This window comes from Pleurodeles waltl, chromosome 6, assembly GCF_031143425.1.
Source record: "Pleurodeles waltl isolate 20211129_DDA chromosome 6, aPleWal1.hap1.20221129, whole genome shotgun sequence".
Classification (NCBI taxonomy): domain Eukaryota; kingdom Metazoa; phylum Chordata; class Amphibia; order Caudata; family Salamandridae; genus Pleurodeles; species Pleurodeles waltl.
The window spans coordinates 1,676,225,397-1,676,238,600 of NC_090445.1; the positions used below are offsets into that span (position 1 = coordinate 1,676,225,397).

Consider the following 13,204-nt stretch of genomic DNA (forward strand, 5'->3'; position numbering starts at 1 on the left):
ATTTAATGTTTGAATCCAACATCTGAGTTCCTATCCCGACAGAAGATCACAAGACTGAATACAATTCTGGATCCAGCAACTCTGTTTATCACTGTTACATCCAGTTCCACTGCAGCTGAGCATATACATGTTTGGTTTCAGTACTAGCTTTTGCTCCTTGTTTTACCTTTGGCAGGTGTCAGAATCTGTACTGGAACTTTCGTGAATCCTCATCAATAATTGAAATGTGGTGAAGAGCTGCATTGGAGAGAATTTGTTCGAATACAAACTATGGAAATGACTTTCAGAAATACGGAGGTCAAATTTGCAATGCATGGAGTGTGCTATCAGCAAGGTTAAATGTGGTGTCTTCTTTCCTGCACTAATATGGTTGGAAGTGATGCCTTGAATAATAAATCCCTAAGCAGGCATACTTTTAACATCCAATGTGAAGGTCAAAATGGCTGTCATCACATTCAACAGTCAAATAAATCACACATACGCTCGAGATCCATTAGCAGATTAAAAATCCAGTGGCTGAAAATCTGAATGTGTTTAAAAGGGGTTATCAGAGTTCACCTGTGCAATAAAACAATAATTGTTGAACTTGATTTCCAGACATTGTTCATTGTGATCAATCACTCGGATATGGCATAATTGAGAACATGTAGACAACATGTTTCACCAGAGGTCACACTCACCTCAGCACTTCGTGCTAGGAATTTTCCTTGACATTTTCCCTTTCAAGGACATCTCTCCATTAAGGACCCCATGTAGTCCCGTCCTATCTAGCCAGGCTCACAGTCCCAGGGTCAAAACGTCTTGCTCTGCTCCTTGATATTTCATGCTATTGTGGTTTTAAAATAAATATAGTATATGCTAATTCTATGCTTCTAAAACACTATGGAATATTGGGGGTTATTACAACTTTGGAGGAGGTGTTAATACGTCCCAAAAGTGACGGTAAAGTGACGGATATACCACCAGACGTATTACGACTTCCATAGGATATAATGGACTCGTAATACGGCTGGTGGTATATCCGTCACTTTACCGTAACTTTTGGGACGGATTAACACCTCCTCCAAAGTTGTAATAACCCCCATTGTGTCTCTTATATAAACTCTATTAATAGTTGATTACAATGCTCTTTTCAAATGTACAATCTAAATGCAGTGGGCGAAATTAGAAATTTTACAGAACAATTTTCATGTAATTTGGGTAAAACCCTTACCTTCTGAATCAGAATTGTCAGTGCTGTTGTGGAGTGCCAGGTAGACTTACCCAGCTTCCCTTGTTGTGGTGTGACTCACCTTTCCGAAGAACACTTTAAATAAAATGGTGGCGAACTACTGGAGTTTTCAGCTCCAGTTTCCTAGGTATTTGTCAAAAGGGGTACACGTATGACAGCAAATTAAGTAAATCTGGTCATGGCCCATCCATTTCCAAAATGTATACAGGACACTTTTCACTTAATTTTCCATCTTTGCTCTTCAGTAAGGATTTTTAGTCATTTGTTTTGAAGAAGCATGAGGGAAAAATCAAAAATAAGGCGAACATCAGACTCATAAGCCAAAGGAATTATTTATAGTTTACCAAAGCAGGAGCCCCTGGGAATTGCCGGAGACCCCACCGTGCCGAACTCGCAGATCATGCACCCTATTTAGAGCTCAGCAAAGTACAGGGTTCCCACTGGAGTAGTCCCAGCTGGTTCCTTCAGTTGAAACCTTTTGACATGTTGCCCCATCTGCCACTGCTATATCATAGTGACAGCTACCTTGACCCCTAAGCAAGAGGGATCTCTAAGGAGAGCAAACAGTCCTCCGCCAGGTCCAAGAACTCCATACCTTGCATTGGCCATGTGAGCTGGAGGGCCATTTAAATGCCCCCTAAAGACTCAAGAGCTAGTCAGATCTCAGAGGCTCCTGCATCAATATGATTGCTTGCATAGGGATTACGGGGGGATTAGACATTTTGCACCCCCATTTCCCCCAATCCCCCTCCGCGGATGCTCAAGAATGAAACACAATTGTGACAACATCAAAGAAAGAGTTAATAAATATATATATATAACAGTATACCTCCACTCATGTCATTAAATAACAGTTGTAACAGGAAGTGCCCTCTCTCATTAAAAAACAAAAAACTAATTTGTTACAAATATGTAGCAGGCATGCCATCATTTTGTCAGTTTGCTAGTTTCTGAAAATAAAGGCATTTCCGATCCATGTCTCCACAAGTGTTTGTCATATATATTTAAAAAATATTATTTTCTCAAAACACTAGATTTTCCATTAAGTCAACATAAGTTTGGTCCTCAAATAGCAGTGTGTCACCGCCGCCCACAACAGAACACCTAAACAGAGTATCTCCTTTGTGCCCAACTATTATTAAGCTCATCATCATCAACATCAAATATCGTAAACAACCATTTTGTCAAGGGTCGTCATCATCTTTACTCCAAGCTTAACCAGGAGCATGTTCTACATTCACATCCCAAAGATGTGAATACCTAGTTTTTAGAATTCGTTGTTACTCAGATTCCATTCAGTTGTCTGCAAACCAAAGGGTGTTCTCCCTCCGTGGAAGACAGTGTATATATATATATATATATATATATATATATATATATATATATATATATATATATATATATATATATATATATATATATATATATATATATATATATATATATATATATATATATATATATATATATATATATATATATATATATATATATATATCCTGCTAATGTGGCCTTTCTGTAAGTGTTTAGTATTCTAAATGCAAGTATTTCCTGCCTGCAATAAACAAAGAATTGTAGATATTTGTAAGATATACTCATATCATACACATACACATGCACTCACACGCATCCCACGCATACACTGAACCATATCTGGAGGACGAGCGTTCTCATACATCACTCCCAAAGTGTGGAATGAACTCCCGCTCCACATCAGAACCTTCTCCTCTCTCCTTGAATTCCACAAGAGGCTGAAGACATGGGTTTTCAATTAACCAACATACGATAGGCATTGCTAGACACCAGCGGCAGCTGCTGCAAATTTCAAAGGGGTGGGTGAGAGGGAGGGACGGGGGAACAAATAAAAAAAAAAAGACTTACCATTGGCCACCCCCGTCCTCCTCCCTTGCTCGTCCTCCTTTCTTGTCCTGGTGTCCCAGCATTGAATTGAAACACCAGAAAAGGCTCCCCAGCAATACTGGCGCTACTTACATGCTAAAGCTAGCAAAAAAGCAGCACCAGGATTGGTCTGAGCTGCTCGGACTGCCACTCAGACACAACCCTAGGGGCCTTTGCAGTAGACAGCTGGGCGGGAGAAACCTAAGTGCGCATGTGTGTTTGCCCGGCCTTCTTAGGCCGTACAAACACACATGCACACTTAGTGCACACAATTCATCATCCCTCCTCCCACTTCCATCGCCCAGCCCCTCCCCTCATGTTGGCTGACCAGCAGCAGAAAAATAAAACGATATTTAAGTATCATTTTATTTTTCTGCTGCTGGCTCTTAGCCAGTGGGGGGACGCTACTCTACCATTGCGGAGGAGCTGCCCCTGCTAGGCACACACACATGTATCGAAGTGGGAGACCAGGGGCATGCCTCGGGTGTGAATAATATAGAATTATGTAAAGATTTAGTACCTGTCACAGGTTCTGCGGACACCTATAGTGCTCAACTATAGATAAGCAAAAGAGGATCCTGAAACACAATGAGCTGCTTCAAATTCGCAGTAGGAAGGGTGTTGTGAGCAGTCGCGGCTCGTGGTGTGCGGAAGGGGTGGGGTGGTGCACGAGGGGGGTCCGGTGGGAATAAACATTAAATAAAAATTAAAAAATAAACACTTACCTTGCTTGCCGTCGCCACCGCCGCACTGCTCCATCTGCTTCTCCTCAGCAGACACAGGCTCCCAGCCTGCCATGCGGCCAATCCTGATGCTGCTCAGAGCAGCTTTAGGATTGGCTGGGAGCACCCAGCCAGGGCGCTACCAGGGAGACTGGGAGCCTGTGCATGCTCTCTCCAGCCCAGTAACTGTGTTGCTGGGCAGGAGAGAGCCTACTACGCATGTGTGTTTGGCCGGCTCGAGATGACTGGCCAAACATACATGCGCAGTGAGGGAGAGTGCTATGCTATGCTCACAGCTCGTCACCTGTGTCCCCATCCTGTTACAAGAAAACAATAATAAACTCAGTTTATCATCGTTTTTTGGTAAAGGTTTTGCAGCTGCCGCTACTGGCGGGGAGGGCAATGCTCCTCCACCCTAATGGAGGACCCGCCCCTGATTGCGAGTCATTTATAAGTGGCAGTGACGTTTGTCCAAATAAAGAAACAAACTGCTTTAGAATAGACTTGGAATTACTCATTTGTGGAATTGCGTTGTTACTGAACTGTTTAAATGGCTCAAAGCAGATTTCATTTCAAACAGATTCATGGAGACAATAGATGTGAAACACTGTTAAATAATCTTGGTAATACATCCCTCTATCTGGCAGTTTTTGTTATTTCGCTTAAGCGTTTTAGTGAAATTATACCTTACATCCTTAGACCGAATCCAGCGGGAATCCAGATTCGGAATCAAACAGCCGTTTCTATCTCAGTGAGAAGTTTTTTTTTGTAAATCCTGCTCTAATGCAAACTTCACAGTACATATTTTGCTTCAATAAAATGGCAATATTTGCCTGATGGGAAACATTTGTAGTGGCAAATCATTTGCAAATCGGGCACACCAAGTATGTTACCACTTATTGGCCCATATTTATGCTTTTTTAGCGCCGCATTTGCGCCGCTTTTTGACGCAAAAGCAGCGCAAACTTCCAAAATACAATTGTATTTTGGAAGTTTGCGCCGCTTTTGCATCAAAACATGACGCATTTGCGGCGCTAAAGAAGTATAAATATGGACCATTATGTCTACTTCCCACTTACAGAACTCAGAAATATATTGTAATACTGCATGCAGGGGTATTAAGCAGGCCCGCAGCCCTGGGGCGGAGGAGCGGCAGGGGAGCACCAAGCCATTCAAAGGGGCCCTATTCCGCCCAAGGCCAATACATGTGAGCTATGGGAGACTCAGGGACCCCTCTTCACATTCAGCAGGGGGGCTATGATTTTACGTTATGCCACTGACTGCACCTGGGCACTATTTTATCAAAGTATACTAGAGGAGTTGCAGCTCGCCATGCGATAAACGGGTAGACTGGTGCGTGGCAGGTGGGGGGGGGGGACACAAAACAAATGGGACAACATTGCATTTTTTTTTTTTTTTAAACTTACCTTAATGCGAGCCACCGCTCCACTCCACTGGCTCCACTTGCAGGCACGGGCTCCCATGCTGCTGGCAGCATGAAAGCAGCATTAGGATTGGCTGGAGCGCCCAGGCTTGGCACTCTGAGGCAGACTGGGAGCCTCTGCCTGCTGTCTCCAACACAGTGCCGGGTTGGAGAAAGCTCAGTGGAACCGAGACAGCCGACCAAACACACATGCACACTGAGGGGAGTGCTGTGGCCTCCCCCCTGCCCCTGTCATGCGCCGTGGCCCTGCCCCTTTAACAATAAAATGATAATAAACATTGCAGTGTGTGCACACCAAGTCACACAACATCCATGACCGCATTGACATAGAACACACATGAACATTTGTAGACAATAAAAACACGCTTACAGGCACAGACCCATGAGCACTGACCGCAAGACATACTCAGCACCATCCAGCCAATCACATGAGTTACATTGAGGTTCGAAGAGCTGTGTGTCATTCAGTGGTGTCTGAAGGAGGACAGTGCTGGACAGTGCATTAAGGAGGTTTGTAGTGTGGGTCGAAGAAGCACAGTTGATAACTAAGTAAAGCTAGTCAATTTTCTCACAAACAAAAATGTGCCGTAGAACAATGACTGTAACCACTATTGTAGAACAATGCCTGTACCCACTCCTGTAGAACAATGACTGTAACCACTCCTGTAGAACAATGCCTGTAAGCACTATTGTAGAACAATGCCTGTACCCACTATTGTAGAACAATGACTGTAACCACTCCTGTAGAACAATGCCTGTAACCACTATTGTAGAACAATGCCTGTACCCACTCCTGTAGAACAATGCCTGTAACCAGCCCTGGAGAACAATGCCTGTAGCCACTCCTGTAGAACAATACCTGTAACAGCCCTGCAGAACAATGCCTGTAACCAGCCCTGTAGAACAATGCCTGTAACCAGCCCTGTAGAACAATGCCTGTACCCACTCCTGTAGAACAATGCCTGTACCCACTCCTGTAGAACAATGCCTGTACCCACTCCTGTAGAACAATGCCTGTACCCACTCCTGTAGAACAATGCCTGTAACCACTATTGTAGAACAATGCCTGTAACCACTATTGTAGAACAATGCCTGTACCCACTCCTGTAGAACAATGCCTGTACCCACTCCTGTAGAACAATGCCTGTACCCACTCCTGTAGAACAATGCCTGTACCCACTCCTGTAGAACAATGCCTGTAACCACTATTGTAGTACAATGCCTGTAACCACTATTGTAGAACAATGCCTGTACCCACTCCTGTAGAACAATGACTGTAACCACTATTGTAGAACAATGCCTGTACCCACTCCTGTAGAACAATGCCTGTACCCACTCCTGTAGAACAATGCCTGTAAGCACTCCTGTAGAACAATGCCTGTACCCACTCCTGTAGAACAATGACTGTAACCACTATTGTAGAACAATGCCTGTACCCACTCCTGTAGAACAATGCCTGTAACCAGCCCTGGAGAACAATGCCTGTAGCCACTCCTGTAGAACAATACCTGTAACAGCCCTGCAGAACAATGCCTGTAACCAGCCCTGTAGAACAATGCCTGTAACCAGCCCTGTAGAACAATGCCTGTACCCACTCCTGTAGAACAATGCCTGTACCCACTCCTGTAGAACAATGCCTGTACCCACTCCTGTAGAACAATGCCTGTAACCACTATTGTAGAACAATGCCTGTAACCACTATTGTAGAACAATGCCTGTACCCACTCCTGTAGAACAATGCCTGTACCCACTCCTGTAGAACAATGCCTGTACCCACTCCTGTAGAACAATGCCTGTACCCACTCCTGTAGAACAATGCCTGTAACCACTATTGTAGTACAATGCCTGTAACCACTATTGTAGAACAATGCCTGTACCCACTCCTGTAGAACAATGACTGTAACCACTATTGTAGAACAATGCCTGTACCCACTCCTGTAGAACAATGCCTGTACCCACTCCTGTAGAACAATGCCTGTAAGCACTCCTGTAGAACAATGCCTGTACCCACTCCTGTAGAACAATGACTGTAACCACTATTGTAGAACAATGCCTGTACCCACTCCTGTAGAACAATGCCTGTACCCACTCCTGTAGAACAATGACTGTAACCACTATTGTAGAACAATGCCTGTACCCACTCCTGTAGAACAATGCCTGTACCCACTCCTGTAGAACAATGACTGTAACCACTATTGTAGAACAATGCCTGTACCCACTCCTGTAGAACAATGCCTGTAAGCACTCCTGTAGAACAATGCCTGTAACCAGCCCTGGAGAACAATGCCTGTAGCCACTCCTGTAGAACAATACCTGTAACAGCCCTGCAGAACAATGCCTGTAACCAGCCCTGTAGAACAATGCCTGTAACCAGCCCTGTAGAACAATGCCTGTAGCCACTCCTGTAGAACAATGCCTGTAACCACTATTGTAGTACAATGCCTGTAAGCACTCCTGTAGAACAATGCCTGTACCCACTCCTGTAGAACAATGCCTGTAACCACTATTGTAGAACAATGCCTGTAACCACTATTGTAGTACAATGCCTGTACCCACTCCTGTAGAACAATGCCTGTAAGCACTCATGTAGAACAATGCCTGTAACCAGCCCTGGAGAACAATGCCTGTAGCCACTCCTGTAGAACAATACCTGTAACAGCCCTGCAGAACAATGCCTGTAACCAGCCCTGTAGAACAATGCCTGTAACCAGCCCTGTAGAACAATGCCTGTAGCCACTCCTGTAGAACAATGCCTGTAACCACTATTGTAGTACAATGCCTGTAAGCACTCCTGTAGAACAATGACTGTAACCACTATTGTAGAACAATGCCTGTACCCACTCCTGTAGAACAATGCCTGTACCCACTCCTGTAGAACAATGCCTGTAACCACTATTGTAGAACAATGCCTGTACCCACTCCTGTAGAACAATGCCTGTAACCACTATTGTAGAACAATGCCTGTAACCACTATTGTAGAACAATGCCTGTAAGCACTCCTGTAGAACAATGCCTGTACCCACTCCTGTAGAACAATGCCTGTACCCACTCCTGTAGAACAATGCCTGTAACCACTATTGTAGAACAATGCCTGTAAGCACTCCTGTAGAACAATGCCTGTACCCACTCCTGTAGAACAATGCCTGTAAGCACTCCTGTAGAACAATGCCTGTAACCACTATTGTAGTACAATGCCTGTAAGCACTCCTGTAGAACAATGCCTGTAAGCACTCCTGTAGAACAATGCCTGTACCCACTCCTGTAGAACAATGCCTGTAACCACTATTGTAGTACAATGCCTGTAAGCACTCCTGTAGAACAATGCCTGTACCCACTCCTGTAGAACAATGCCTGTAACCACTATTGTAGAACAATGCCTGTAACCACTATTGTAGAACAATGCCTGTAAGCACTCCTGTAGAACAATGCCTGTACCCACTCCTGTAGAACAATGCCTGTACCCACTCCTGTAGAACAATGCCTGTAACCACTATTGTAGAACAATGCCTGTAAGCACTCCTGTAGAACAATGCCTGTACCCACTCCTGTAGAACAATGCCTGTAAGCACTCCTGTAGAACAATGCCTGTACCCACTCCTGTAGAACAATGCCTGTACCCACTCCTGTAGAACAATGCCTGTAACCACTATTGTAGAACAATGCCTGTAACCACTATTGTAGAACAATGCCTGTAAGCACTCCTGTAGAACAATGCCTGTACCCACTCCTGTAGAACAATGCCTGTACCCACTCCTGTAGAACAATGCCTGTACCCACTCCTGTAGAACAATGCCTGTAACCACTATTGTAGAACAATGCCTGTACCCACTCCTGTAGAACAATGCCTGTAACCACTATTGTAGAACAATGCCTGTAACCACTATTGTAGAACAATGCCTGTACCCACTCCTGTAGAACAATGCCTGTACCCACTCCTGTAGAACAATGCCTGTACCCACTCCTGTAGAACAATGCCTGTACCCACTCCTGTAGAACAATGCCTGTAACCACTATTGTAGAACAATGCCTGTAACCACTATTGTAGAACAATGCCTGTACCCACTCCTGTAGAACAATGCCTGTACCCACTCCTGTAGAACAATGCCTGTAACCACTATTGTAGAACAATGCCTGTACCCACTCCTGTAGAACAATGCCTGTACCCACTCCTGTAGAACAATGCCTGTAACCAGCCCTGGAGAACAATGCCTGTAAGCAGCCATGTAGAACAATGACTGTAACCACTATTGTAGAACAATGACTGTAACCACTCCTGTAGAACAATGCCTGTACCCACTCCTGTAGAACAATGCCTGTAACCACTATTGTAGAACAATGCCTGTACCCACTCCTGTAGAACAATGCCTGTACCCACTCCTGTAGAACAATGCCTGTAACCAGCCCTGGAGAACAATGCCTGTAGCCACTATTGTAGAACAATGCCTGTAAGCACTCCTGTAGAACAATGCCTGTACCCACTCCTGTAGAACAATGCCTGTAACCACTATTGTAGAACAATGCCTGTAACCACTCCTGTAGAACAATGCCTGTAACCACTATTGTAGAACAATGCCTGTAACCACTATTGTAGAACAATGCCTGTAAGCACTCCTGTAGAACAATGCCTGTACCCACTCCTGTAGAACAATGCCTGTACCCACTCCTGTAGAACAATGCCTGTAACCACTATTGTAGAACAATGCCTGTACCCACTCCTGTAGAACAATGCCTGTAACCACTATTGTAGTACAATGACTGTAACCACTATTGTAGAACAATGCCTGTAACCACTATTGTAGAACAATGCCTGTAACCACTATTGTAGTACAATGCCTGTAAGCACTCCTGTAGAACAATGCCTGTAAGCACTCCTGTAGAACAATGCCTGTACCCACTCCTGTAGAACAATGCCTGTAACCACTATTGTAGTACAATGCCTGTAAGCACTCCTGTAGAACAATGCCTGTAAGCACTCCTGTAGAACAATGCCTGTAACCAGCCCTGTAGAACAATGCCTGTAGCCACTCCTGTAGAACAATGCCTGTAACCACTATTGTAGAACAATGCCTGTAAGCACTCCTGTAGAACAATGCCTGTAACCAGCCCTGGAGAACAATGCCTGTAGCCACTCCTGTAGAACAATACCTGTAACAGCCCTGCAGAACAATGCCTGTAACCAGCCCTGTAGAACAATGCCTGTAGCCACTCCTGTAGAACAATGCCTGTAACTAGTCCTGTAGTACAATGCCTGTAACCACTCCTGTAGTACAATGCCTGTAACTACTCCGGTAGTACAATGCCTGTAACCCCTCCTGTAGAACAATGCCTGTAACTAGCCCTGTAGAACAATGCCTGTAGCCACTCCTGTAGAACAATGCCTGTAACCAGCCCTGTAGAACAATGCCTGTAAGCAGCCATGTAGAACAATGCCTCTAAGCACTCCTGTAGAACAATGCCAGTAACCACTCCAGTAGAACAATGCCTATAACCACTCCTGTAGAACAATGCCTGTATCCAGCCCTGTAGAACAATGCTTATAACCACTCCTATAGAATAATGCCTGTAACTTGCCCTGTAGAACAATGCCTGTAACCACTCCTGTATAACAATGCCTGTTACCACTTCTGTAGTACAATGCCTGTAACCACTCCTGTAGTACAATGCCTGTAATCCCTCCTGTAGTGCAATGCCTGTAACCCCTCCTGTAGAACAATGCCTGTAACCCCTCCTGTACAACAATGCCTGTAACCACTCCTGTAGAACAAAGCCTGTAACCAGCCCTGTAGAACAATGCCTGTAACCACTCCTTTAGTACAATGCCTGTAGCCCCTCCTGTAGAACAATGCCTGCAACCCCTCCTGTAGAACAATGCCTGTAACCAGCCCTCTAGTACAATGCCTGTAACCACTCCTGTAGAACAATGCCTGTAACCCCTCCTGTAGAACAATGCATGTAACCAGCCCTGTAGTACAATGCCTGTAACCACTCCTGTAGACAATGCCAGTAACCCCTCCTGTAGTACAATGCCTGTAACCACTCCAGTAGAACAATGCCTGTAACCAGCCCTGTAGAACAATGCCTATAACCACTCCTGTAGAACAATACCTGTAACTAGCCCTATAGAACAATGCCTGTAACCATTCCTGTATAACAATACCTGTAACTAGCCCTGTATAACAATGCCTGTAACCACTCCTGTATAACAATGCCTGTAACTAGCCCTGTAGTACAATGCCTGTAACCACTTCTGTAGTACAATGCCTGTAACCACTCCCGTAGAACAATGCCTGTAACCAGTCCTGTAGAACAACACCTATAACCCCTCCTATAGAACAATGCCTGTAACCACTCCAGTAGAACAATGCCTGTAACCAGCCCTGTAGAACAATGCCTGTAACCACTCTAGTAGAACAATGCCTATAACCACTCCTGTAGAACAATGCCTGTAACTAGCCCTGTAGAACAATGCCTGTAACCACTCCTGTATAACAATGCCTGTAACCACTTCTGTAGTACAATGCCTGTAACCACTCCTGTAGTACAATGCCTGTAATCCCTCCTGTACAACAATGCCTGTAACCACTCCAGTAGAACAATGCCTGTAACCAGCCCTGTAGAACAATGCCTGTAAACCATTCCAGTAGAACAATGCCTATAACCACTCCTGTAGAACAATGCCTGTAACCACTCCTGTATTACAATGCCTGTAACCACTCCTGCCATGACACTACTGGAGGCCTACCAGTACTTCCGACAAAAACCCCTCTTCAGCACTCACAGTAAAACCCCCATCCTGCAGTATAAATGACAGTAGCACACAGATGAAATCCAAGACCACCATCTTCAAATGAATGCCCACAAGTGACAAAAATATTATTATGAATTCCAGCATGAATGGTCTGAATCTATTTTAATAAGCAATTAAAGCCATTTTGTTGACATCTTTGGTGCTCATTACCTGAAATCCAGTCCCCACGGGTTGAGTTTATACAATTACATCTCTCTCTTCTCTTTCAGAATTCTGACTTTACACCTGGAACCTGGAGGAGAACAGATGTGCACTTGGAAAACCCTGAGTATCACACCAGATGGTATTTCAAATATTTTCTAGGAAAAGGTAATTGAGTTTTTTGTGCACAACTTTCAAACTGAGAGGTGTAAATCTGAAATTATCTCATATGCCTGATTTGGACTGAAGTCTTAACATATATAACGTGTGCTGCAAACCTAAATCATACTGGTATTTGCTGCTTCTAAGTTGCCTCTTTGATTAGTAAATTTCGCTTTCTCAAGGAGTGTTTTTAGAGTATTTAAATACAAACAATTACAAAGAAAACATATTCTAAAACTATTCATGTATCCCCCTAAAAGCCACAATGTTAAGGAGCTAGGCCCACCCCAACACCACTGTTTATCATAGATTCTCAACAAACTTTTGTTGGTATTCTGTTTATCTTTTTTCCACAAATGGGAGCCCTGCCCATTTTAAGTTAACAAGTTAACTTATGGTATCTAGAAGCAGTGACAGGTCCTCTTTGAACTGTAACACACCCAAACACAAGCAGCAAAAGACCAGTTTCGGACATTGAAAACATAAATACATATAAAAATTGTTACATTAATATTTATCATAAACATATTTTTACTATATTTTTCAAGTTTAATATACCTTTTTATTTCCTTGTACGTTATATAGAGAGATCGTTGCACATGTATGTCACCATACTCCCTACTAGTTGTCAGTAAAAGAACAGCACCCCTCTTTACAAGGCATAAACTTATTTTCAGAATAACTACTCCTGAAGCACCAAAACATATCTCACCTACCTACTCATCCCGCTACCATAAATCACAATGTTTCATTCTTTTTAACCTCTCTTTTTTATCTCACAGTATTTAATCTCCTTC

At 43.8% G+C, this 13,204-nt stretch overlaps 1 protein-coding gene across 2 annotated transcripts in view; it reads left to right on the forward strand.

The window, feature by feature from the left end:
• GARNL3 (GTPase activating Rap/RanGAP domain like 3) overlaps positions 1-13,204 on the forward strand; it is a 759,794-nt gene that overhangs the window by 561,592 nt on the left and 184,998 nt on the right. For both annotated transcript variants that reach the window (XM_069241687.1, XM_069241688.1), the window contains exon 4: positions 12,314-12,413. In XM_069241687.1, the coding sequence (XP_069097788.1) occupies positions 12,314-12,413 (100 nt within the window). The remainder of the gene's footprint in view (positions 1-12,313; positions 12,414-13,204) is intronic.